The sequence below is a fragment of the Anas platyrhynchos genome, chromosome 5 (genome assembly GCF_047663525.1).
Source record: "Anas platyrhynchos isolate ZD024472 breed Pekin duck chromosome 5, IASCAAS_PekinDuck_T2T, whole genome shotgun sequence".
Taxonomy (NCBI): domain Eukaryota; kingdom Metazoa; phylum Chordata; class Aves; order Anseriformes; family Anatidae; genus Anas; species Anas platyrhynchos.
In genome coordinates this window covers 36,384,268-36,412,036 of record NC_092591.1, presented here as the reverse complement: position 1 = coordinate 36,412,036, position 27,769 = coordinate 36,384,268, and the positions used below count along the sequence as shown (strand labels likewise).

Sequence of the window (27,769 nt, the reverse complement as noted above, 5' to 3'; positions counted from 1 at the left end):
CCCTCGCGTGGGGCTGGCGGGGGGCGGCGGCGCCCGCTGCGGGCGTTGGGGGCGGTCGGGGGCGGTCGCCCCGCGGTGGCGGGGGAGGAGGAGGAGGAGCGGCGGCGGCGGAGGGCGGCGGAGAGGGCGGCGGAGGATGGGAGCGGGCGGCGGAGCCGGGGCGCGGCGCGGGGGCACGGGCGGCGGCGCGGCGGCAGCGCCCGCGTAGGGCGGCGCGGGAGGCGGGCGGCGCCGCGGCCATGGAGAGGGCGAGCCCGGCCGCGGGGAAGCTGAACGCCGGCGGCCGCGGGGCGGGCGATGGGCACGGCCCCGCGGGGGGCAGCCAGCCCCGGGCCACGGCGGCGGCGGCGGCAGCGGGAGGAGGAGGAGGAGGAGGAGGAGGAGGAAGCGCGGAGCCGGGCGAGCTGATCGGGCGGGCGCTGGATTTCAAGAGCGAAGGGGCGCAGTGCTACAAGGACAAGAAATTCCGCGAGGCCATCGGCAAGTACCACCGCGCCCTGCTGGAGCTCAAGGCGCTGCTGCTGCTGCTGAGCCAGGAGCCGGGCGGGCAGCGCCCTGCCAGCGCCGGGCTGAGCGAGGAGCAGCGGCAGGCGGTGGAGGCCATCGAGGTCGACTGCTACAACAGCCTGGCAGGTCAGCGGGCACCCCCGGCCGCGCACCCCCCCTCCCCTCTCCTCCCGCAGCGCCTTCCAGCTGCCCCCGAGCCCGGCGGCAGGGCCCGGCGGCGCCCCCCGGCCCTCCCCTTCCCTTTCCAGCCCTTCCCGGGGGCTTCCCCGCAGCCCCCGGTCCCCTCGGCACGGCAGGGGCTGGCAGCGGCAGCGGGTGGTGCCGGCACCGCAAGGTGCTCCCGGCCTCCCGGCTGCAAAAGTTGCCAGCGGCCGGGGCGCTGCATCTTGGCAGGGGTTATTTTGGGTCCCAAGCGGTGTGGTTTTTTGTTTCTTTTTTTCTTTCCGAGCCCGAACGCAGCTCCGAAACAAAAACTTGTGCCTGCGTACGTAGAGGGTAAGGAGGGTTGTAACCTGGAGCAGGTGCACAAAATGCCACGTTAACGCGGCTCTGCTGCTTTGCACAAGGATGAAGGGTCACTCGCTTCCCTCGGGGGGGAAATGGCAAAAATCAGGGCGCTGGTGTGTCAGCTGTCACCATCGCTTGGCTTTTGGCTTTCGAGACACTTGGCTGGCTTTGCTTCCTGCTGTCTAGGGCTAAAAAGGATGCAGCATAAAGCAAATGGGGTTTGAAGCGCCAAGCCAGGATCTTCCCTTGGCTTAATCCATGCCAATCTCAATGTGGCTTTTGGGATGTAATGGAAGGCACGATTTTATCACGTTTTCAACTGTTCTTCCTTCAGAAGCCTGTCGAAATCCTGAGTAGGGAGAGGCAGGCGAGATCCCCGAGTGATAGCATAATTGCACAGCTGTAATTTCGTCTCTCTCAAAATTTCTGTTCGCAGGTTTATTAAAATCCATTGTATCTGGCAAGGCTCATTTAGGTTGGCAGGGTTATACAAAGAGCCCGCAATACTATGAACATTACCGCGTAGAGTGGTGCTGGGCTTGCACAAGTACTCGCAGGAAACGTCTCTGCCAGCCCCCGGTGCGGAGGTACAAATGGGACGTGGTAGAAGGTAAATGAGGAGGGAGGGAGGGATGGGCTGTGCTGCCGTGGCTCTTCCTGCTGCGTACACAAGTTCCACTTGCTGGAAATGTTTACACCCGTGGGGACAGAGCTGTCCTGCAGAATGGCCGCTGTCCACCGCGTTTATTTACTGCTGCTGCTTTGAGCAGGGAGCTTTTTTCGCTGTTGATTTGATCTTGTCGGCAGTAGCAGTCAGACAGCGTGAGAAACCTGCTCCATCTTCAACCTAGATGCGAACAGATTTTACCTAAATTTAACTGGTGTGAACACAAGAGGAGATGAATGTGATTAACCCTGGAGAGGCGAGCAGTGCTTCTCCTGAGATAACCTCAGAGCGGGTCAGGGTGTTGTTCTGCACTCAGCTGTGTGTTTTTGGTAGATGGGCAGGCACAGAGCGGAGAACAGGATTGGTCTTGGAAACGTTTAGTTTTGTGTGTGTCTGCTGCTCTGTCTGCAAGCAATGTTAAAGCAATGCCCTGCTTGCTGAAGAAGGGAGCGTGCAGTTAAACAAACCGCAGCGTTGCTCCTCCTAGCCCAGCTCCAGAGCCCCCATTCTAGCAGGAGGATCTGTGAATTAGCATCTGAAGGAGAGGAAAGCGATGGGAGGGAGCTTCTCCACAACTGTCACAATAATTAGTACGCCTTTCTAATAGGAACTTCAAGGGGTGCAGCAGTGAGACTATTTTGTAACAGCGTGGTGCAGCAGAAGCCACCAGCTTCTCTACACGGTGGGCTCTAGCGCAGGCACCAGTGCCTGTTGTGGCAGCAGAAGTCAGCAGTATTTGGCTGGGGAAGAGAGGAGATGCAGGGCGTTTCGCTTCCGAGCACTGACTGGATGCCTAGAGCTGTCTTTAAAATAAATAAATCTGCATTGCCTAGTGCAGAGAGCATAACAGCCGTGCATGTTAATTCTAGAGAAGGCAGTTTTTCACTGAGCTCTGATTTATACCCGATAGCATGAGCAGCTGTCATCTGAGTGTCCTTATTACCAAGTTCTTTTAGCACCTCCGCGTACTGCCTGAGCTTAGCATTTAGGAAGCCCACCTTGGCTTTGCACTGCCGTTTTCACGTGGCTGCCACACACGCACCTGTCAGAGGTGTTTCACATTGCAAAGATAGAAGCATGCACACAGTTACTTATTTAGATCCAGCCAGAGGAGCTCATCAACTCTAGTTAGCCGTGCACTTAGGCAAATAAGCAGGTAGGAAATACACACCCAAAGGGGATCTGGGGCAGCCTTACAGGTGAGGACTGTGCACACACTGAGTACAACCGGGGTTCATTTTTGTTTTAATCTGACCGATTACATGAGTAAGAACGTGTGGACAAACACAGATCTGCTGTCAGTACATTTACCACTTTGCAGAATGTAAATTACAGTGCAGGTTGTTTTTTAGTTCTGCTTCTTCTGTGGAGCACCTTCAGCAGGCAGTTCTCATACCACAAAGCAGGGTGGCTGACCCTTGTATTTACTCAGAGCCCCGCAATATTCGGTGTATTTTCTAAAGTGAACTGTGTGGCACCCCCATGACCTAAACTATCCTTAGCCCATTGCAAAGGATTCTAGAACATGCTGGTTTTAAAATTCTTGTGATTTTTTTTTTTGTATATATATATTTTAAATCGGCCAAGGATTTTCACCGCTTGCCACTGGCAGTGTCGCTCACATTTTTTTCGCTAAGCCACTAGCAGGGCTGCCGTGTAAGCTCCACGAGTTTTGCCTTAAAGGCACTCACCCTCACATCTGCAAAATCCAGCACTGCTATGTTCTTGCACAGGCGCGCCAATAGCCCTTCGTTTTGCCATTTTTGCCGTAAGTCCCTTTGACAAATGTCACCAGATGCAAGGGCAGCAGCGTGGCCTGGGCCCCCAGAAATTGCTGGGGCGGGCAGAGAAAAATCCTACCAGCAGCACAGAGCCTCGCAGAATGAATGCAGGGCTGTGAGGCAAACAGTCACTTCTTTATGACTCACTGACGGGCTCTGACCTTGAGGAAGTCACTTGACCTCCTTTTGCCTCTCTCAGCCCAATTGAAAAATAAAGAACAGGAACCATGAGCCGATCCCGATGGTGCATTCAACCGAGTTTTCCCAAGTCAGTGGTTTGTATTCTTTGAAAATAAAGATGAACGTAGGAACAATGCCTGCAGAAAAACAAGCTGGCCAAATACCACTCATGTCTTAGTCTCCTTTCCACTCATGTAACATCTTGGATCTAGATGAAGCTCAAATGCCTTACGAACTGCAAGCAGGTAGGGATCATCCACCTGCTACTAACGCAACCACTACCCTCATTAAATGCAATCATCATTTTATTCCAGCATTACTGCCTAAAAGTTTACAGGATCAAAAGGACTGTGCCTGCTCTGCAGAGAGAAGCAAGTCCTGGTCCTTCCAAAGCAGCAAAATGCCAAGGGTAAGCAGAGTTTCAAGCCTTTTTTTTTTTTTTTTTTATGAGGGAATGTTGCAGTGCGATAAGCAAACCTTTGTCAGTTTTCCTAAGCACGCAGAAATAGTAGAGCTAATCCTGGCAGGAAAAACAGAACCGGAGACAGAACTGGGGACGAGGAGTGATGCTGGGAGATAGAGATTTTTCATCCTGCCTCTCTGTGCTGACTAACTGTATTATCTTCACCAAATCTTTCATTCTTTGAACCTCAGTTTATTCGTCTGCATTTCTGACCTCTTGGGAGTGCTGGAAGGCTTTGTTAATTACACAAATGTCAATTAAACGCAACACGTTTATATCCCCATTCAGACACGTGCAGTTTTGTACCTTGGCAGGAGGGCACACGTACCTGCAGAGCCTTACAAAGCGTAGCTGTCCGTGGTAGATCTCAGCCTAAGCAGCACAGGTTGGCCTCGTGCCATGGCAGAAGTTCACGACTACGCAAAGGTCACAGCCACAGCCCCACCAAACGCAGCACTCCAGCTTGCTAGCACCCTCGGGCTCTGGATGGGGTTGTAGGTACTGCTCCCAACAGTCACCGGTTGTACAGACTTCAGTGAGTAGTTCCACTGAGACAAGGAGCCTTAATCCAAGTGAAAATATGACTAAATAGCAGAAAAGCTGCTAAAACTCGTCTCTGCTGACCACCCACTAGGACTCCTCAAAAGGAGTTTCTAAAATCCCATCCCAGTATATAGCAGTTAACAAGTACACACTCTACCAGGGCACATGGTGCTGTGGGTGTTAAAGCAGGCTTGGATTGTTGCTTGATGTGAAGTTGTTTTTTTATGTGCTGCATCAACAAAAAACACGCTCTATAAGGCTGCCATGCAATGGGAAAGAGAGACAGCAGCAGATGACAGCAGGACGGGGCCTGTGTTTTCACTAGCTGAGGTGGGAGCTTCCTGACACTCCTGTTTTAGATGCATCTGCCCAGCCACAGTGCATGGGAATGTTTTACAGGCCTGATGCTCCATGAACGTGCAGTTGCAGCAGAGAGTGAATGCAGGTGACCAAAGCATTTTAGCAGTAGGCCCAATCCTCATTCGCATCACCACTGCAATGAATTAGTCTGTAAAATACTCTGTATTTGCCTGTTCCCTTTTATTTTGGAGGACAAAGTTCATCAGCTGGAGAAGAAAGCTCATCACGGGAGGTGAAGCAGGAAGTATGAAAAATCAGAAAGCTTTTTCAAGAACACAGAGTAGTGGTTAATCTGTTTACCTAAAGAGTATTGATTGTTCTCCGCCTTGAGATTTGCACTGGTGTGTTTTCTGAGAGGTCTGTAGTAGCACCTCCTGCCAGCTTTACTCCATCCCCTTCTGATCTGCTGTCCTGGAGTTCCCTCCAAGTAGAATCCCACAATGTTTCACAGCCTCTTACACCTCCCCATGTACCCATCGGTGCTGTGCTGGAGATGGTTCAGGTGCTTCAATAAAGCCTTGTGTGACAATCACAGCTGGTTCCCCATCTATTGCTAAATACACCCATGAGCCCCATGGTTACCTTTTTTCTTTTTTTTTCCTGTGAGCTGTGCCACCTTTCCATGATTCAGCAGGTGGAGCATCTTTCTCTTCCTCCTGTTCACTTGGGCTCAGACCCAGAAGTTTCTAACCCGACTCCAGCCCTGCTTCTCCAGCCCTTCTCCTAGAGCTGCCTAACTCAGCAGCGCATCCCTGGTTTCCCCTCAGTGTCCTGTGAGCAGTGGGATTGATGCTGCAAGTATGGAAGGTCATCAGAAGATTTCACATTGGGATTTTAGATCTATTGCACACCCAGTAAAGGAGATTGGTGTAAAGAATGAAACAGCAAAATAAAAGGGTATAAATAAAAGGGGAGGTCTAAACGTTGCCAGATCTGGTTTCTTCCTGACATCGTGCCACCTTACAGAAAATAGCATGACAGAGTATGAAACTGAGGAAACAATTAAGATAGGGAGGAACTACATAATGAGGTTTTGAGGAAATTTACTGGCTTTTTTTTTTTTTCCTTCTGTCTTCTCTCACTTCATGGGTAAGAAACTGATGTAGAAGGAAGACAACTGTTTATTAGTCTTGATTTCAGCTTACTCAGGTAACCATGCCAGTGACTAATACTGAGGGTTAAGAATGTTTTGAAGAAGTCACTGCGAACCATCATTAACCAGGAAGCTGTTACTCACGGCTGCTCAGGAATCTGTCTCCTTTTGTTCATTCCTGCTCTGCATCTTGGATGGGAAACAGTAAACATAAGACATTGATAGATGAATGCAGGTAAATCCTCTTGTGGTGGCTCAGAGTGTTACTGCTCCTCTTTCTTTAACCACGACTGTAGAGTTGGTGTGGTTTCTGGGCGCCTGGCTGGAATTGCTGGCGGTACCTTCAGCTGGGGCACGCTCAAGTTGTGTGAGGCTGGGAGGTGTCAGGAAGGCCCCGTGGCTGGCCCCGTTCTTGTACACTTACTTGCCTTGGTGGCCACTTGGCAGCCGTGTAAGCTGGGGTCACATCTCGCTACAGCCATTCTGAGCTTAGGACCGTGCTGGAAACCATACTAGGACAATTCGTGGAGCGAATTCGGCGCAGTCACGTTTTCTCTCTGCAGTAACCCATGGCAGAAGGGCCAGCTGGGAGCGATGATTTTATCTGTCATAGTTTGATGTGCCAGAGCTCATCTGTTACTGTCCATAGGCAATAGCTAATGTCACGATCTTTACTTCAAAATGCACTCTGCTCTCCCCACTCTCCAAAATTCTTGACACGCCGTCACCCCGAGGCTCATCGGCTGCACAGCACCATCTGCTTCTCCTTGGCTTTGTCCTGTGAACCCAGTTCCCCCATCGCGTTTCTCAGCTCAGGAGCCGGGGCTGCTTACGCACTCAGTGCCTTTTCTGCTCGAGTTCCTCTGCTGGCTCCCCCAGTTGCACTGCAGCTGTGGCAGACTTTCTGACCTCCCAGGCAGAGTTGTGGCCCTTTGCAGGCCCCGTCTGTTCTGCCAGCATTGCCCTCTCATCCCCCGTGTCCTCAGGCTCTGCCCCACAGCATCTCGGTGCATCTGATTCATCGGAGCTGATTTTATTACCTGTTGTATATCAGTTCAGGCTGGACCTTTTCTCCTCCCTGGCTCTCCTTAGGACCCATCTGTGCTGTGACACCCTCTCTAGCACATCCATTTTTGACGGGTAAAACTTTTGCCTTACCAAAGCACATACTTCCCTAGCCACTGCTCAGTCTTCCCGATCCCGCTTTAGTGGGAGCACTGGCTGTTGCGTCTCATTGCTGCCAGTTTAGGGGGCTGTCACGCAGATTGTTCTGCATCAGCAGCAGCAGCACCTCCTTTCAGATCGGAGTGGCAGGCAGCAAAACTCCGCTAATCTAGCCGTCGATCTGGTTTCCTAGGAGCTGCTGGAAAGGAGCAGCTGGGTCAGCCAGCAAGCAGCCACCAAACTCGTTTTCCTCAAATTTTGATTCCAAATCTCCTCTGATGCCCTGATTACAGCTGTCAGTCTTCATGCTTCTGGTGTTAGCCTGGCCCGGCAACATCAGGGACTAAATGGCTCGTTTCATACTCGAGGAAACTCAAGTGAGGTTTCTACCTTGCTGCAAGTCTCCTTGCTCTGTAAAGCAGGAGCGTTGGGGGCCCTCTTGGTAGAACCTCATCACGCAGCGGTGGAGATTCGCCGCCCATCTTACAGATCTGTGAGGCTCAGCCTAACTTGCATAGACTGATCTCAGGTCAGCCCAGCTGGATACTGCTTACCCTAGATCTTTTCCAACTCGAAAGACTTCACTCCCAACTCCAGGCAGCAGAATTGTTTACTGCTACCTGAAGCAGATGGAGGGAGAATAGAAGACATGCACTAGTGTATCTTTGTCCTGCACACTCCCCAGTGTGGTGTGTGGGAGAACAAACTTACTCCTGAAAGCAAATTAAAAGCAGAGGAGGTGTCTGGGACTTGAAAATTTATGTGAGACCCTTAGCACTTCCTTTGGCTATTCCTGGGCTGCTGTGACTAACCAACTTGTACCTCCAGCGTGCAGTGCCATCCCTGCAGTCACCATCTAACCCACCAATTCACCCCCTATGAACAGCATCTTTATGATGTAAAGAACAATCTTTCAATCAACTGCAGGGAAGAAGCTGTGAGAATTCATATTGTTTTGCCCCACTCCTGCTCCCAGAGGGGGGGGGAAGGTCAAAGACCTACATTTCTTCCACTCTTTCAGAAAACAGGTGGGCTCCACACAATAGCCGTAGCCTCTCCCAAACAGGTGCTACCTGTGGAGGCCATCAGTTAACCTTGCAAAAGCAGAACCATGAGGGAAGGAGTCTGTTATTCCTGGATGATCGTTGTAAATCAGCACTCGCTATTGCTCTGCAATAGCACCTTTTTTTCCCCACTCATATTTCTAAAAAACAAAACAAAAAAAAAGAGCTCCTGCCCCATGCCACTAGGAATGATTCTCAGACAGCATGGTGCAAATAAAGCCTCAGCGCTCTCTTCAGTCACCATATGTTTTAATACCAGCATAATTCAAATCCTAGATTACTAGCCTCTTAAATGATTTGCAGTGATTAATTGCTCAAGATGCAGTAGTGCATTCATGTTGCAAAGAAACCAGAGCAGCACAAGATCCTTACCTATGCTGCACGGACAAAGTAAATACGCTCACTTTCCTTTGTATGTTCTCTAACAACTGTGATGGAGCTCAAACTGAGGCAGCTCAGGAGCTTTGCTTATGGGGTGGAGGGTAAATTAAATTAGTAGATGAATACAAAATAATTTTTAAAACCCAGGGCTGATTAACTTGGAGCGCAGTGCCAGAAGGTATCATGGAGTTAAAGACCCTAATAAGGTTAGAAAAGAAGGCTTAGACACATAACTAATCAGCACATTCACTGCTATATTAGATAGGATAAAAACTGTAAAGCAAATATTACATTTTCATGCTTGAGAACCACTGCTAACTGGTTTGGATTTATGAATAAACTTCTCAGAGATTTTAATTTCCCTGTCCATGGCCATGTCACATAAATGACTCAGTCATCCTGTGACCAACTAGCATATTCAGATCCTTTTCCTCTTTGGCTATTTCCAGCTCATGAGCTCACAAATTCTAGCAGAAATCCTTGCTTTAAATCCCAAAGAGTATGATTGTAAGTTTTGTGTTACTGATCTCCATCCCAAATGAATTTAACACTGTCCACCAGGTGATGTAGCTCTTTTTATGACATTGCCATCCTTATCCTTTTTGAGGATACCTTCCAACTTCACAGTGTCAGTAGGTGCTCTTTCTTTTACATCAGGGCAATTAACAGAAGCATTAGACAAGTTCAATTCTGAAATTAATTCCTGCAGCATTCTTCTAGTGGTCTCTAACTGATACGTCTCTCAGCAGAACCCACTACAAATTCTTTAGCCATCACGTCATTCTTAGTATATCTTCATATCCTCTAGCTTAATTGAAAAGGCACAGTCTAGACAAGGAGCTGCATCATTGGCCTGATCCATTACAATGATTCTCGTGCTCCTGGTCTGAAAACAAGCTCCTTACCTGGGGTGTTACCTGGGGTAGAGGTTCCCCTCCATATTCTTCAAATCAGACACACTGTCCTACCTCCTCCTTCCACTGCCAGCAGCACACTGCACTGATCTGGTTTATGGAAGGGTTGGGAACGATCTGAATGAACTTAACCTGAAGCACTTTGCCACAGCTTGTATTAAAGAGCAGTTATCTTATTAGAGGACCAGCTTAAGCTCCTGCACATTTCAAACCCAGGCCTTCTCAAGCAAGTAATACACTGAATCATTACTCAGGTCTTAAGTTTATTCGTTTTCAGCCTGATTTCCAAAGGAAATGAGTCATAAGCAAGTATGTTTTCTGTAGTCAGCCCATCAGTCCACTCTGGGTAACTTTCAAACCTGTTGACTAGCTGGATTTGATGGAGAGGCAGATGTCTCAAAGGTACCAAGTTCATCCGGTCTAACCAGAGGGCAGGGAAGAGGCAAGGACACCAGAAGCCCAGCCACACAAGAGGGAAAAGCTTAAGCCCAGTTTGCATTGGCAATCAGAGCTCAGCCAGGTGACACAGCCTGACACAGCCAGGGTCAGTCAGCTCTGTGGCTGAAAAGTCACTCTTCTCTAGTACATTTTTAATGCAAACAGTGTTTTGAGAGCTCTGATTAATACCTCTCACTCTTCAGTTAGTTAGAAAACAGTGACTTTGGCATCCTCTGCCTCTGATTCTGCCTGTTCTCGTTCTCTCCATCTCTCCCTCAGAGGCCATAAAGGCTGCTTTCTGTTTCAAAACATCATTAAAATGGAAGGGCTTTGGGCTATGCAGGACCTGGATAAAACACCTGATAGGGTTATTATTGTAATGAAGGAAATGTTCCTCCCTGCTCAGCCTCTCCCCTTCTTGCCAGTAAGAGTCTTCAACTAGGGAGAGCTGAGGAAAAGAAATACAAAAACCATTTCAGTCCCTATCAATTATACATGGGATGAGGACACGAGGCAGTGCCCTCAGCCAGCTCCCCACCCCGTAGCAGACTCTGCAGCTGTCAGCTCTTCCACGTGTCCCGGGAGGCGAGCTGTGGCTCAGCACCGCGGGGCACAGCACACAGATGTTAGGCAGCCACGTCAGCCGGCCCTGCCGTGGCACAGGATAAAGCAGTAGCTTTCATCCCAAACCGAGCACGCTGCAGTAAGCCAGGCTGGAGGCAATCGTGGCATGCACGACCGTCAGTGACTTCATCCGAGAGCCTCCATGCTGCTCCAGCCGCATTTCACGCTCCCACTGTCAGTTGTTTATTTGGTGAGCCCCCAAGCAGAGGCTTCACCCCTCAGCAAAGAAGCAGCTTGAGATCCAGCTCTTCCTCCAGAGCTTCTCCCTGCTCACAGAAATACCTTCCTGGTCGCAGACAGGGTTACAAAAGCCACCTTTCCACTAAGACCCAAATTTCACTGCATAGCATCTGATATTACTGATCTCTGAGACAGTTGTGCGTGCTTTTCCCCCATGCAAATGACCCAAGAGACCAGATTCCTCCTATGGTGGGTGTCGATAGCAACAGAAGGCCAGAGGAGGAAAGATCTGACATGGAGAGGGCACAGCAGTGTGAGGGCAAAGCAATGCAAGGTGAAAGGCACAACAAAAGCAAACAGCAAGGAAGGGGCGGTGGAATAAATAGCACCTGCAGCAGCAGATCTGAAGGTCAGACATCTAAAGGCACATTGACTGGACCAGGCTGGGCCAGTTGAGTACTGATTCTAAAAGATAAAGGCAGGTCAAAGACCACTAGATAAGTACAAAGTCAGAGCGGAGAAAACCCTCAGGGGATTTAACCTGGCAGATCCACAACAACAGCCTTGGCAAAAACAAGCGGGACGGATTCCCAGGTCCCCTAACGCGGCTGCAGGAGGAGCAAGCATTTGTGGAGGTTGCAGAATCAAAACGATCCAGGCATTAAAAGCTGACCGAAGCTCTTGTTCCACCACTGGTTTGCTAGGACTTTGCTCCTACGTCTCCTGGCTGGGAAAATCAAAGGCATGGAGATCAGAAGGTGCGATATGGAGATCTCTTTATTTTAGTTGAATAAAGATTTGCTGATCCACAGCTGAGCATGGATTCTAGTTTCAGAAAACACTTCTTGTTTGCTTGACATCTAGCCTTCTAATACTTTAATTTTACCATTGCTAAGAATTTTCAGTAAGCCTCTTGTTTTAATTTGAAGAACTGCAGGAACTAGGAGCTCAAAATACTCTTTTAAAACAGAAGTTATGATGATCAGATGAAAAATTGTCTGCAGGTCTTTGCTTCCCAAAGGTTTGTCCCTTTGAAGGAAAACTTCAGTGTTATATCACTGGATTTGCAACCAAAAGAAGCATAAATCACCACTAATTTGCCTTAAAGTAGCTTAGGAATCATTTAGAAATAATGAACACTCCTAAAGAACTGCACTCTAGAAAATTAGAAAAGAGTGAGATATGAGAACATAAACACAGCAAAGGCAGGAATCATTCATGCTTGCTGTTACTTAAGTGCTTATGTATTCAAATGCCTAGCCCGGGGGATGTCAGAGCAACGTCCTTCCACAGGACCTTCTGACAGGAATTTGCAGTAAATGGTGGCTCTCAGGGAGAACCAAGGACCGTTCCTCTCCCAGGTGTTAGAGCACAATCAGTAAGGGGACTGCAGAGCTGGACAGGAATTCAGGAGTCTTCTATCCATACCACTGCATGGTACAAGGGTACAGATAACATATATCCCAGGTAGCATTTATTCAGGCTGTCTTACACACTTCCAAAGCTAGGATCCTCCGCAACTTCCCCAAAGAGTCTACAATGCTTCTGCCTTGTCACTATGAGAAAGTTCTTCCTAGTAAGATTCTTCCCTGCTGAAGTTTAAGCCCTCTTCTGGTTTCCCCGAGCACAAGAACAGGTTGCATTCTGGTTATGCCCTACTTTGCATGACAGGGTTTTTACTTTTCTACATATGTGAACACTGTAAGCCTGCCTTCCCTCCCTGTCTTCTTCAGGGCTTACAGTCTGTGTTCTCCATTCTGCTTGTTATTGTCAGGGTCCTCCTGACATCCATCCACATTTTCTTTCAAGACTGGTATCCAAAAATCAGACATAGTATTCACACTTCTCGCAGATTTCTTGTCATACATGCTAGTGTGCATTTTCCTTCATTAACCAGATAGCCTTGCTAACTTGATCTGGTGATCTACACTGCAACGCAGATCATCTTCTGCAGAATTATTTCAGCCAACCATTCCTGCTCTCTATCAGTGGTTGGTTTTTGTTCATTTGTTTCCTGCCTAATTTCAGTACCTTTCGCTTGCCCCTGCCAGATCACATCCTGTTTTTGTCAGGACACTGCTCTGGTCCGTGAGGACCCCTTGGAATTGCAGCCCTGCCTTCCAACATATCCCAGCTGCTCCCTACATCTTGGTGTTACCTGCCAATGGACAGGCAGCTCACAGTCAGTCATTGAGGTCTTTATTGAGGACGCTAAATACCATGGGACCTAGGACAGATCAGTGCAGAACCCCACTTAATATTGCCTTCTGCTTTGATAACAGAGTTAAGCCTATTCATTTAAACTGTTCTCCCTCAATTTGCTTAAGAAAATGTCACTAGAATTTGTCATTTGACTAGTGTAAAAGCCAAGATATGTAATGTCTACTGTTTCACCTTTATCTTCAAGATTGATCGCCCTATCAGTCTAAAATTAAACTGATTTGTTTTGACAGCTCACATTATCTGTTAGGTATCTCCTTGTTGTCAGCCCTGTGCTCTCCAAGCCTCTAAAGGGGTGGCAATAGGAAGGGTCCCAGGGTGGGCTGCCAGCCACAAAAGGCCTCACAGAGGCTTAGCAGCTCCCCTAAGCTGCTAGATGCCTCTTAACATGCATGGTGGTGGAAGCATCAGCATAGTCACTACACCAGTGTCTCTGTTGTAGAAATCAGGATTTGTGCTGTGAAGTCCGGGTCTTTTTCCTAGAAGAGGTGTGAAGGACAGGGGCAGCAGAGAACTGAAGGAGACCACACTGTATTGAAAGGAAAGCATGGCCAAGACGGCAGAAAGGGGAGGAAAGGTTGGCATCTGTCCATGAATTGGGAGTCAGGCTGAGAAGAATGGGAAGGCAGCTTGGAAAAGGTGACACCTTGGGTTCTCCAAACATTTGTGGATCCACACCTCATTTAGCATTAATCCCTCCCTACAGAGAGGGGCAGCCTGTCATACAGTTTAGTTTTTAATTTTCCACACATTTCCCTGCAAGCAGAAACATACGGGCATATTTAGGTCTTTCTGGTACCTGGAGAGGAATAAATGAGGGCCGCTGACTGTAAAGTTGTGCTGTCATTCTGATATTCCCTTTTCATCCCATTAAGGTTGTCCGGGAACTGGGAGTCAGCTGATCAGATTATTGCCAGACATTATCAAGCTGTCTATAATTAGCTTCTTATTGGTGAGAAGCCAGAAAATCCTCTTTGTTTGCAAGCTTGGACTATAGAGAAAAGAGAAATATTTCATGGAAGAGATTGTTTGGAAACTGCAGATCCTAATTAGTGTCTCAGCCCTGTAGTGAAACTGTACATGGCATTTCTCTGAAAAAAAGATGCTTCCAAAAACCCTCTTTGGAGGGACACTGGGTTGCATTCTTGAAAGGCACAGCCCACAGTGGGCTCAGTGCAGATGTGGATGGTTTACAACCTGTTCTGTTCCTTGGTTTAGGCTTCTTGCATTCCCTCACATGATACAGCTCCTGTCAGTGCCAATTAGGGAAATTTAACACAGGCTAAAAACTGTGCTGTGCCATCCACTTCACCTGTGCAGTCTGCACCCTCTAGATCAGTAACTTCAACATCAGAGAAATTTGGATTGAAGTATTCCAATAGTCCACATCTTCTTATGCTGTACATGAAAATTCAAGTAGTTTAATTCCAAGGTGACTTTCAATCTCATGTAAACCTTTACATCCTCAGCATCATCTTATGACGGATATGTTACCTGATATTAGAAGTTAATTATAATCTAAATTACTAACAGAGGGCTGAAATTTCCAATGTCATTTAGTAACGGTATCCCCTTTAATTCTGCCAGTGGACACCATATACTCCACATGCTTTTATAAACACCAGTTACAGAGACTGCAGCACGCAGATTAATGGTACATCCATCAGGGGCATGATTAGAAGACTGCTGTCTATTCCAAAGAGAACCTTGTTTTTAAGAAAAAAAATCCCTGTTTTTTTTTAGTTAGGTCCTAACAATTTTTCTTCCCAAATACTTAAACCAAGATTTATTGCTAGCATGTTTTTTCTTCTGAGAAAGAGCATCACTATAAAGGATGCCAAGCCTTCTGAAATAAAAGAAGTATTATGAGACTCTCGTAGTCTGCCCTATTATTTTGAGTCCTAAAGAAGTAAGAGGACGAAGCCTGCTCAATGATACATCAAGGTCTTAATCATATGTCTGAATAAAACCCTGAAGTAGTTATATCAAAGCATCAATCATGTGTTTTCCAAAATAGAACTAGAACAAGAATATGTTCCATCTTCCTGTGATTTAAACAGATTTTAAGTGAGCTGTTGGCTGCTATACTTGGGGTGAGATCATATCAGAAAGCAAAGTATTTTGCAGAGTTTAATCATGGCTATTTCTGGGAATGACACTGTCAGTTTGTGAAATACACGTCGAGTTCATAGTGGTTGGAGTACCTAGCACTCGTTAAGGAGTAATAATCCACACATAAGCTGTTAAACACCAATGTTAGAATCAAAAATAAATACATCAGGTTTGAACAGCAATGGGTTTAACTACTACTCCTTGCTGCTTTGAAACCAACCAAATCAATACAAGTTGGGATTTGGGTGTGTTTTTTTCTTTGTTTGTTTGTTTTCCTGAACCAGTGGCTATCATAGAACAGTCATTTATCCTGTTCACTTCACGGTAAACTCTTCAAAGTAGGTTAAATGCACTCACATTTTTTTGAAATACAGATCTAGTATTCCCTAGATTTTCATTTTAAGGAGTGGAAAACAAAGATCATTTGGATTCAGGCTCTTGCCTGGGCATATGAGTGGTTCAACCACAAGACCTACTATTAGCTCTTGCACAGGACACCTGTTCCAGACTCCAGGGGATATTGGCAAAGGCCAGCTTCAGGCACTGCAGATCAGTGTCCCTCAGTTTCGTATAATCAACAGAGAAAGAACTCTGAGCAGGAGTGTAAGGGTGGGTAAGTCATTTCCTAGAGGAGCTGCTGTCATGCACACCTAGTGAGACTACTCTCCTGTGCTTGAATTTCACTGTTAGAAATGCCGCTCCTGCTCCTCAGGCTGGCTGCCCTGCACCTCTGTATTCCCAGCACCTCATTCCAAACTCTTAACTCCACTTCTGCCCTCAGACTTTGCCTCCTGGTAGACCTCAGCCCCCCACTCATACACCCCTCTCACCACCACAGCCGTTCTGCATCTTCATCGCCACACGGCTCTCAGCCCCGATCTCCTCTCCTTGCCAGCATCAGTCTCCTTGTCTTTCTGTCATAGGTAGGACAGCTCCTCTCAGCTTGATTTCCACTTTCCACTCCTCTTTCTTGAGAAAAGAGAGCAGGAAATCAGGAAACTTCTCCTGTTGGCTCAAAGTTTCCAGATTTCTACTTTGCTTAGACTGGGTTGTGCCCAAGGTAGACAAAATATTCAGTGGATTTGGGTAGCAAATTCTAAGGCACCTCTTCTGAGTACTGTACGCAGTACTATATTGGTTTTATTTTCAGAAAGTTATCAGTTGGCCGGCTCTGGATTACCCCAGGGATAACAGAAGGCACCTGCTTGACACAAATGATATCTGCCAGATTTCAGTTTGCAAAGCCAAACGCTGAGAGGACATGAGACAAATCCAAAGAGACAGTCACCAGAGATCTTTAACAAGGGAAAAATAAGATACATTTCCCTAGCCTGCTTTTCAAAAATACCTGAACAGTTTTGGCTGACATTTTCTAAAAGCAGACTTCAAAAGCAGACGTCGCATATGGAATATTTTAGTCTAAAAACTTAGAAGACCGAAGTTACAAGCAGTCGATTCTCCCCTAAAATGGAAGGGACGAGGCAGTCGTAAGAACAGGCAGTGCTACCAGCTTACCTGGGTGTCAGCAAACTGCAAACAAGACTGGACTTTGTGAAATACAAACTTGCAACCCAAGACATTCCTGAAAGGCCAGGGCAAGCTCATTCCCCAGAAAAGCTGTAAATGGCATTCCTGTTATGACTAACATCATGTGCTGAACCAAACGAACGTGCCACAGGGAAGGAACGCGCTAACACTGCCTGCGTGGTGATTTGGCTTAGTTTTCTGTAGCGTGGATAGGTGCTGAGCCTTGCCTACAGTGGGACTTTGGCCACTGTTACAAAACTGTGTCTGCAGGAACGTTCCGGCATGCAGATTTACCCTTTGGCAAAAGTTTCCAGGTAGGCAAGGCTTCTCATATTGTTTGAAATTCCACATTAAAATCTATACACCCTACTTCCAGACTTAGATCTTGGTCCAGCCAAAATTAGAAGCCAAACTGAGCTATTTTCATAACCTGGAGAGGTTTGCACACAGGAGAGGTTTCCCTGGCAAGATGCTAACCAACAGCATTTTCAGCTGAATTTCATTTTGAAGGTTCACACAACAGCTATAGAAGTGATGAAAGCTGAGAAACGTGAGGTGTTTAGTAAGCAGCTCCAGGCACATCTTCGTGCAGGCTATTTAAGAGTTACCTCCCTAAAAGATACATTGGAATTCAGAATTAATTCAGGGTACAATAAACTAGTATCCAAACCCCTGAACAGTCAAGAATTCAATTAAAACTTCCCACCACTGCTGTCCACAGCTAAGGGGTAAAGGAGTAGATATATTTTGGCTCTACGGATGTTTTAATCTTTGTTTTGTCTAACCTGGTGCTAAGCAGGGTCACACAAGTTAGCTCTCATGGTACCATTTTCTAATGATAACAGAGCTGCAGCACAGCTCTCAAATAGTTGTAACTCAGAGCTGGCTGGCATAGATTCAGTCTAGGAATTAAAATTTAGAAACCTGGATTTAATACTCTGAGGAAGAAGAAAAGCAGCCAGGCTACCTATTTCCTTGCTTAACCATCAGCAGTCAGCTGGGAAGTGAGATGGACAGGGATCCTCCACCAGAGCTAAAAGGAATAGCCTTCTCTCCTCCCCACAGCACATTTCACACAGGAGTTTCAGAACTGCTTGTTCTTACAGCAAATGGGGGTTCCTCATCACCATGTGACATACATAGTTTTAAAAATTAGGAATTATTTGTTGCTCAAGCTGACATAGTACATCACTTACCAAACTGAGAACGATAACACTGAGATGCAACAGGACACCCTGAGGTCTGAGCTGGAGAGATGTAGCTGCTGGATGGATGCTGCATTACAGGGTAAAACCTGCAGGGGCTGGGTGACTGGAGGTCTGCATCTGCTTGTGAAGGACACCCTCCTAATTGCCCGATAACCGTTAGAGATGGTGCTGTGTGGGATCAACCCCATTCTCCTTGAAGAAAGCAGAAGCTGGATAAGCCTCTCTTGGTTTGGTCTTTGAGTTAGCTCTGCTCCTCAGAAGGATTCACTGGGGGCCTATTATGAACTGAGAAAGAGGGTGAAAAGTGTTTGATGTGCTAAACAAACACTACCAGCCAGAGACACACATTATTTAGGAAAGGGACACATTTTCAGAACAACTCCTCTGACTGAACTGGCTAGGAAGTACAAGGGTACCATGTATCTTCCAGTTTTGAGAGCTGCATTACAAACCACCTCTGTATTTACGGTGAATCACAGCCCATTAAGGTCATTTCAGTGCACGAAGAACCAAAAGCACACACCTCTAAATATTTATAAGTGAGGTTCTCCCTCCAGGTTCCTTTGCAGCAGCCACTTCCAACGCTGGCTCTCCAAATGGCCAGCTCTTCCAGCAGGCTGGTTTCCTGCACATCCATCTGCTCGTTCTGTTCAGACAAAGGCATCTCTCCTGCTAGCCCGGTGGTACTGACTTCTCTCTGCCACGTGCAGAGTTACAGCAGTGCCTTGCAGAGTCTTTGCTGTGAAAATGAGTCACAGAAAGAACCCAGCTGGATATCTGGAAGCCCATTTGGGCTTATGAATTAGCAGGATTTGGGATACTTTATAACCAATCCATGAAGCAAGTCCAATATGGAATTATGGAGTTAATATGCACAGTCTGACTGCCTGTCATTTTCAGGGTAATTTCTGTGACTATAGCTGGAAATACCAAGTAGTAAACAAACAGAGACCAAAAATCCCCCAGCTAGTTGCTCTGCAAGGCATTTCCCCAGGACGTGAAAGGCCGGAGCAGATTGGCAGCATGCAGAAAGCTACTGCCACTGCTGTACCTGCTACTGGTCAGCAGACAAACAAAGCAATCCAGTTTCCAGGGCTGTGAAGCCAGCAGTAAATTTACACAGCCATCTTTTTAATAGCTTTGAAAAATAAAGGAAAACAAAGCACAGTCATTTCAAGCTCCATTAGAAACAGAGCGAGAAAAATCAATGTTTGACAAATAGGAGGGGACAAATTCTGGATAAGGAAACGCTACGAAGCTTTTAGAAAGCTGTGTTTTTTAACTGGTGACCGAACAGCCAGATGCCTTTGTAATACCTATGCACTCCAGTGTCAGAATCTGTTAAAATTCATAGGAAGTCCCTCATTAAAGTAAATGGGACAAAGATCTGATTTGGAAGTGCTGTGTCACTTAACCAAACTCAGCAGCAGCGGGGCTGGATCTGCAGTCCTTGCCCAGCACATCTGTACTGTGAATTCTTCACTGACAGAAGGCCATTTGTGGTCGGTTCCAGTTTGCTATTTAAGCTGTAAATGCATGCCTGGGTGAGGGATGCATTCTGTCCGTGTTAACTGATCAAAGGCTCAGACTAATTTAGGTTGGAAGGAATCTCTGGGGGTCAACTAAGCTGTCCTCCTGCCCATGAAATGTAAAGCGAGCTACAGAGAGGGTGCAGGGGAAAGGGACCAAGAACTAACCTATTCCTGATCCAGCATCGTACCCTCCCAGCAACAGTTACCATGCAAAAAATGAAGTCTGGCTGTTCATTGGTGACATCTGAACTGTGACTGCTTGGGTTTCCAGGAGCAGTGAGTCTCCTCCTTGCCAGAGACACACTGAGTAACACCACCTGCCATGGGAAGTTTCTCTCCATGCCCTGGCACTTGGCACTGCCTGCCCCTGAACAGATCCTTGCATAGCATCCTGCCTTCCTTCCCCTTCCCTCCTCCCCAAACCATGTCATTCCCAGAGTTGCCTTGGATTGTGGCACCAGAAGAGCTTGTGAATAGAACAGCTTTCTTCATTCCCCTTAAGACTGTGGCTGCAGCATGTCCTTTTCTCACCAGTGTTCCCCAAAACCTTTCTTAACACCCAGTAAGCTTAAAAAAAATTAGCCCAGAGTGCACACTACCGTCAGCCCCAGAGGCACATCCAGCATGCCATCCACCCTAGCCCCGGCATTCCTGCCTCCCATTCAAGCTCACTGCCAGCAAGGGTGTTTCTGGTGCCTAAGTGAGGACAAATGTGGCTGTAAGGCATGTCTCAAGGATCTCCCCATTGCTCCACACCTGTGGGAAACTCACTTTGGGGATTTTTGTCAGCTCCTTGACATTTTGCAGCAATTGTCCTTGGGCACAGAGCCCTCAGCAGGCTGTTTCTTTACCACTATTTACCTTTTCCTTTGGGAAGTCAGCAGACCTGACCTCTGGTGCTGAACTTTTGCTGCAATACTTTGCAAAAAGCACGCAGCCTAGCACATTTTTTTTTACCCTGTGCTTTAGCTCCAGGTGCCTCTGGTTTACTAACAGTGCATTCCAAGGGAGCACAGACCCCGGGTGCTTCCTACAGCACAACTCCACACAGGACCTCCTGCCTAAGAGGCAATACGTTATGTTTGTAAGTCCAGCACCTTTGGATTATTAACCCCAATACAAAATTTGGGCTAATTTAATTCCCCCGATAACTATTCCTTGACCATCTTTTTTGTACTTTTCTGAGCCCTAGTCCTCAGCTGAGAGGTGATTTTACTACAGTCACTACTGTGGGATCATGTGGAGCTCCAGAGGGATGTTTACGTTCTCGCTTTCCCCCGTCAGCCCCCCAGAACAAACACAATCCCATCAGCTTGAAACGCCAGAAATAGAGGCATGGGCATTTAAACTGTGAACAATCAGATTTGGCAAACAATCTATAGGACTGCACCCGTTCTGAATCACGAGCCTGAGTCACTTCCCTCACCTAGGCTGCTCTCCTCGCCCGCGCGGATGCGGGAGCAGAAAGGCAGCAGTAACACTCCCGGCTCTGTCTCTCTCCCCTGCAGCCTGCCTGCTCCAGGCCGAGCTGGTCAACTACGAGCGCGTCAAGGAGTACTGCCTCAAGGTGCTGCAGAAAGAAGGAGAGAACTTCAAAGCACTCTACCGGTCGGGCGTCGCATTTTACCACCTGGGAGACTACAACAAGGCACTCTACTACTTGAAAGAGGCAAGATCCCGCCAGCCAACAGGTACGGGGAGCAGGAGCCTGACCCAGTGCTGAGCGCTTGCACGTTTCTTTTCACAAGACTTTGTCCCTGATTTGTTTTCATTGATTACTACGGGGATGAGCATGACCATACCCTTAGTCCTGCTTCCCATCAGGACTCTCCCCTAGGGCAGCAGGTTTGCAGTGACATTGCCTTAAGGCATTATCTGTTAACTAAATATTGCAGAGGCTGCAGCACGAGCTGGGTGCTATCAGTGCTGCTGGAATCCTGTCTGTGGGGAAGGGATCCTGCCTCTTTCCCCTCCCATCTTATTTTTGGAGAAGGAAGCAGGATGAGGAGGAGTGCATCCCAACCATTAAACCATTATATTTTCTGGATCTGAGATATTTTTCCGCTTAGCAAAACAAGTAGACTGTTTGTAGTCCTCAACAGCCATGGCTTCCACCATATCAGTAAAGGAATAGTATCTTTCTCTGATAAGACAGACATAAACTCACAAAGCACTGAACAGGATGCTTCAATTTGTGCCACGAAGGCAGTCACATGCCTTGTTCAAGTACCTGCCATCCATATGGCAAAAACAAAAAGAATTCACTTCAGGCAGCAAAGACATTGTGTGTGCAAACAACTTAGCCCGGTCAGAGCAACCGCCTTCCTGCTAACCCACCCCAACTCGGAGGGCAGGTAAAAGGCCACAATGCAGAGACAGTGCTTTGATTTTTTCGAAAAATACTGCCTGATGAGATAAAATCCACACAGTTGTTCAACCCATTCCTGCTAAAGGAACTTTGCAATACATGCAGAAAAATTAAAGGGCTGTGAGAAAGCCAGACAAAAGCCACACACAAGGGGAACCCCACAGAGCAGCTCTTCCACCTGCACCTGTGTGTGGAGGGAGAGAGAAAGCTGGGCACAAAACAGGAGCAAACACAGTGGGGTTGGCGTGCCTCAAGCTAGAGGAGGTGAGGGAGGTGGCCAGAGTGTGTAGTGTCCTGTAGGCACTGGGCTCCTGTGGTGTCAGCGCCCCGGGATCGTGCTCTGCTCCCAGCTCCCATACAGGCAGCCGGTCCCATCTGCTGTGCCTGGCCCCGGGCAGTCTGACAGCACAGCTGCATGCCCCGCACTCGCTGAGCAAATGTGCCTAAAAGCTCAGTTCAGCCTGTTCAGCTTACAGTGTGCCCTTCTGCTTCCAGCCTGTGCCAGAACCAGGGAATGGCGAGACCTATACAGAGAAAAATAGTCAGAGGAAAATAAGGAAATATCTTAACCTTGGGCTTCTGATGAGGCTCAGATGCGAAAAAGTCCTTTTAGCTGAACCACTTTGCTTCTATTTTTAAAATATGTATTTTTATGCTTTTTTCCCCCCCTCTCCCTCAGTGATACTATTTATTTGGTATCTCTCATTCCTTCCTGAAATAAATACTAATGTATTCAACAGCAAAAGCTTCAAACACTGCTGCTTACTGCAAAGACATACCAGAAACTGTCCCCAAAGGCCCTTAATGTATACAAAAAAAACAATTCTGGCCTTCAGCTCTACATCAGAGACTCCTCTCTATTATTGTTAGACCATCCAAGGCCATTGTTGCACTGTTTTATTTATGATTATTGAGATCTTAAGGAAAGAAATGAATGCATGCAGCAAGAAAGGATGCAGCTGCTAAAACACAGCAGTAGGAATCAGGTGACACCAGCAAGAATTATTTTGTGACCTGGAATAACTCAGTGTCTCCATCTGCAAAATGCGATTGTTTTCTGTTATCTAAGGTTTTGCTAGGCTCACTGGTAAAGCACTAAGTTATTATTACAGTCATGCTCTGCCTTTTTTCCCCTTCTCTAAAAAGGAATGTTTTTGGCTCAAATCACTAGCTGTCTCTTTGCTAGCGGGAATTTCAAGTGGTAAAGAGGAATTAGTTAGGAAAGGGGCTTACAGCTCTACAGGTTTGTCACCACAACACATTCCTTATGGCCATTATGGCTGTCTTTCAACAGCGAGGGCAGGGTCTGGCCCCAATTCTTCTACTTACCTCCAAACAAAAACAACACAAAATCACAAAAGCAGGTGGAAATAATGCAAGATAACTGTATAGCACTCCTTACTGAGCAGGATCTTAGAAAGGAAGAGGAAAGCCACTGCTAAGCTTCCCACACTGCACGGAAGGAGCTGGCCTCCTGAATTCCCAGTCCTCAGGAGTAAGACCCAGACCATGGTGCCTGCCCAGCAGATGAACAGCCAGGCTCTGAAGCCACTGGGAGAAGCAGGAACAGCCCTCAGCACAGCAGGAGGCCACAGGAACACTCAAAAGAGCCAGGAGACACATTCCTTTGCAGCACTGCCAGCATCACTTACTGAGCTGTCCTTACCTGCCATTCCCACATCAGCACTTCCTCGCTGAGGGACCAGAGCCTTCTGCTCATTAACATTTAGCTTTGAAATACTTCTGCAGACAGAGCTGTGGTGGCACAATGTCATTTTATGGAAAAGACAGGGCTCCTTCCACAAGCAAAGTGCTACTCACCACTCCTCTCTGGTGAAGCAGCAGCCCTCAAAGAGAAGACCCCACATGCCCAAACCTGCCGGGAGATTTTTTGCTAACTTGCAATCAGAGTTTCTCCCGCCCCCTGTCAGCTGCACCTTGTTTTGCCCCTGGCTCCCCGTGCATGTGGCAATCTCCCAGGTGAGTGAAGCCGTGCCATCAGCAGCTCACTGCCTCACCCTCAGGCCCAAGGCAGCTGGCAGCCTTCTGCTGCCCCACTCGCACGGAGACCCACCTCCTCCTCCTCTGTCACCATGCACACAGTCCCTGCAGGCCCAGGCAGGTGCAGTTTCCTACCATGCCTCCTCAGTTACTGCTTGTCACCTGCACTGGGCAATCCTCCGACGTGTGAAACGCAGCTGCAAGGACATTCACCTGTGCTGCAGCACATCAGGTGCTTGGAGGTATGGAGCAGGAAGATCAAAAATTCAGAGCCAACCCCTCAGCTGAGTTGCTCCACTCCTGGAGGCTGTGCAGCTGAAACCATTTCTGTTAGAAAAGGTTCCTTCAAAATTCATTAGGCTGGTTTGAAATGCTAGTGCATTACCAGTTCTGGATGCTGGTGCTCCTTGTCTAACACAAGTGAGAGCAGAACTCCTCGATTCACTAAAAATCCCCCAGATGGGGCAAGTATCTTAATCACTGACTGCCACCCCCTGAAGGGACTAGGATGATGCTACTGAACCTGCAGAAGACTTAGCAGGGAGACCTACCTCACCAGGGACAGCTTGGGAAGTGACAGCAGCATTGCTACAACGTGTTTGTGCAGAGCTCTGTGTGAAGGGAAGCTGAACCATCTCCCATTGCCTCCACTCCAGCTGATGGCACAACAGAGGCCTCCCCTTCTCATTTTTACAGGGAACTCTGCACCCACAGCTCCTCTGGTGGGGGCAATACCTGTGCTTGCTAGCAGTGGGCACGTGACCAGCAATATACTCATCTTTTGGAAGCCCAGGCACCTACTTAATAGCTGGTGTGGGGCAATTTGGATGAGGAGGAGGTGAAATTGCTCCCTGACTGTGGGCAGAATGGATTGCTGTGTGCATCAGATTGATTTTTGAATCTGTAATAACTTATAATGGACAAAGCTGGCCATGGCTGGCCTTCTGAGCAAGGCTGTGAGCAAAGAACCATTTTAAAATTAATAAATAAATGAAAGCAGTTATTTTTTTATGCTTGTTTGCTTCTGATACCACATGGCGTTTCCCACCATGTGGACACCGTGCTGGTGGGAAGTTGCCCTTGTGAAAGTAAATCAACACAATTTGAGAAAGGGGTGGCCATGGCTGCAGAAGCACGGGGTCTGTCTGGAGACGCACACTCATTGTGCACATCAGCCTGTGCCTCAGGATGAACGGGCTCCCTCCCTGCAAGGGCCTGGAGGTAAAGCAAAATTCACGTGTTGTGTGCACTGTGTTAGTGCACTGAAATACTGGAAAGAAGAAGAGGGCTGAGCTTGCTGCCTGCATAGGATTGGGGTCTCACAGCTCTGTGCAGAGATGAAACGTGGTTCTCTGCCCCCAGGAACTTTGTTAGGATAGATAAGGCACTGTGCAGCATACAGTGAATGACAAAAATGCAGATACAGTGTCATTGTGGAAGGACTCCGAAACGTGAAACTTAAAGAGAGCGAGGTTACTGAAAGAACATGAACAGTGCTCTTTCCACATCAGCTCATCACAGAAAATTGTGAGAAGAGTGAAATAGGCTGTAAAATGAATAGGAAGATGAAAAAGAAGAGCATGTCTGTAGAGAAGGTGCCTTTAGAGTCTTGTATCCAAGCACTGAGGGCAGGGAAACTAGGGGAGATGTTGTTCCAGAGGAACAGGCAGGGATGAACTAGATGGCTTCACCTGTGTGAATTCAACTGTGGTGACCAAGAATAGCCAAAGAGAAGGTAAAAACTGAGGCAAGATCATGAGCAACAGGGATGATGAGCCCAAATCAGAGCAGGTTCACCAAAACCAAAGCAGCAGGGTTTGGTTCAGAGCCGCCTCCCACTGGGGCTGTTCCTGCAGGCAGGACCCGGAGGTGCACCACGGATGAAAGGTGCGGTGTGTCCATCTTTCCAGGGAGTTGTAACCACTGTGCCTGTGTCTGTGTGCTCTTTCCCTGCAGATACCAATGTCATACGATATATCCAGCTGACAGAGATGAAGCTCAGCAGATGTTCCCAGAGAGAGAAGGAAGCCTTGTGAAAATGAAGCTGCTTCAGCTGAAGTGCCCAAAGGGGAACATTTCCTTCCTAGAAGCCCATTTGGTGGATTTTCCTGTTTGCTCTGCCTCATCCCCATCTCCTCATCCATCCACTCTCCCTCGCTCTTCATTGAATCCTGGTTTTGAAAAAAAAAAGACTCAGACACTGGATATGGCTGCGGCAATTACCATTGCCAACCATGGTAATCCCCCTTCCCCATGGCAGGAGAGCACAATGGCTACAGCCAGCCTCGTTCCAAGGCAGTGTCACACACCTGGAGCAGGCAGCGCTGGGGGACCCCTCTGGTCCTGAGCTGCCTGCTTACAACCCGTAGGGAAGCAACCCCCAGACAACTACTTCCTGGCCAGGCAAGCTGGAGACAAGCAGTTTCCACTCCGGGTGATCACTGGAGCTTAGAAGAGCCAAGAAACCAAGAGAGCCACTGGTCATTTCACAGGGGAAAGCAAATGCCTTTTCACCATCAGCTCCCCCTGCCTGCTTCTCCAGTGTGTGCTACCAGTCTCCAGTGAGAGCTCACATGCTCCCAGTCCAACGCCAGTGAAACTGTTTCTAAACATCCTCTTAACGAAAGCACAGAGCACCCTACGATACCCCCGAAGCTGTCCCAGTACCGGAGGAGAAGGCTGTGGGGTACCACAGAAGGCTGAACAGACTGTGAAAGCGTGGTGTACAGTATGAGGGAAAAACTGTGAAATAATTCATTAAAGGCAAATAAAAATTATTAATAGGCAACAAGTCCAGCCATTGCTTTTAGAAGGGACCTGTGGGTTCCCCGTATCCAGACAGGCAACATTGTCTAGTGGGGGCAGCATAGGGTGGGGAACAGAGACGTCTCCATTCGTGTATGGGCTCTGCCATGCCTTGCTGTGTGCTCTTGGGCAAGTCACTTAGCCTCTCTGTGCCTCGGTTTCCCCATCTGTACACTGGGGATAATAATACTTCCCTACCTCGCAGGGGTGTTGTGAGGATTTACCAGTTAATGTCTGTAAGTACCAGTACAGTGATGTACAGTGCAAAGTATTATTAGTACATTGGATTGAGGTCTCGATTCTCCCACCTCGTGTTGGTGCTTCCTGTGTCCTGTTTTCTTCTTTTTTTAGCAGAACGTGGTGCTGACAAACAGGGCAGGACCAACAGCTTTGGAGGCTATTTTAGCAGCCCATACAGCCTTTTAGACCTACTGCAGCAGTGTGATCAGTTCTGAGTGCTCGGGCTCCTTGGCTCAAGGATCCTTTTCTGGACCTGCCAGAAATGGGATCAGTAAGTGCCACAAACACATCTCCAATGGCCCACAGGGAACTGCTCCCAGCTGCAGGGTGAACATGTGTGCTTCTCATCCCACGGTGGTCAGTGTGAAGTTCATTGTACCCATAGTTCAATCAGCTCTTCTGGATGAGATGTGCAGACTGAAACACAGAAAGCTGAACATGCAAAGTTCAGCTGAGTGCTGTGTGCTCTGGTCCCAGCAGCTATGACATCCAAATTCCTGCTGTGGTACCTTGCCACAATTTTTTCCAGCCAAAAGTTGGAAGAGTTGATAGAGAAACATCAAGGGAAAAGGCAAATCTTTATCATTGTCTCAGAAAAAAAAAAAGTGAATTTGTATTATTCACTCCCCATGTATTATATCACTCCTCTAGAAGTGACCTGAGGGTTCATCCTGCAGGCCATGCAAGGGGAGAGGACACCACCTACACAGTCTCTGTCCCAGGAACGTGCAGGTGAGCAGAGGCAGGCTTGTCACTCATGGCTGTAAAATAAGAGGAAAGGCATCTTCCAGTCATTGGAGATGGAGGTCCATGGCCCTGTCACTTTGTCTGGAAACAGTTTTAGCCCTTGAAATGGCTTCAATGGCGTACTGTCACCACGTCAGTCCCAA

The 27,769-nt window shown here is 47.8% G+C and overlaps 1 protein-coding gene and 1 long non-coding RNA gene across 4 annotated transcripts; one reads left to right on the top strand and one right to left on the bottom strand.

Moving 5' to 3' along the window:
• The first annotated feature begins 104 nt into the window (after positions 1-104).
• On the top strand, positions 105-26,946 carry TTC9 (tetratricopeptide repeat domain 9). 2 transcript variants are annotated; one of them, XM_038179531.2, is made up of 3 exons: positions 105-633; positions 3,957-4,051; positions 5,200-5,338. In XM_038179531.2, exons 1-3 carry the CDS (start codon positions 240-242, stop codon positions 5,242-5,244), a joined length of 534 nt encoding a protein of 177 aa, XP_038035459.2. In that variant the 5' UTR covers positions 105-239; the 3' UTR covers positions 5,245-5,338. The 2 variants fall into 2 exon arrangements, with proteins under 2 accessions (XP_038035459.2, XP_027313290.3); XM_027457489.3 differs by lacking the exons at positions 3,957-4,051; positions 5,200-5,338 and adding exons at positions 20,974-21,156; positions 25,791-26,946 and having other exon boundaries at positions 106-633.
• LOC110353090 (uncharacterized) lies at positions 643-23,691 on the bottom strand. Of its 2 annotated transcripts, none has more exons than XR_005265997.2 (6): positions 23,500-23,691; positions 18,457-18,672; positions 17,922-18,218; positions 16,029-16,167; positions 3,373-11,593; positions 643-1,861 (listed from the first exon to the last, which is right to left on the bottom strand). It is a non-coding gene; the product is annotated as an uncharacterized lncRNA (long non-coding RNA). The 2 variants fall into 2 exon arrangements; XR_011809702.1 differs by lacking the exon at positions 643-1,861 and having other exon boundaries at positions 9,871-11,593; positions 23,500-23,588; positions 23,655-23,691.
• Positions 26,947-27,769: the final 823 nt, after the last annotated feature.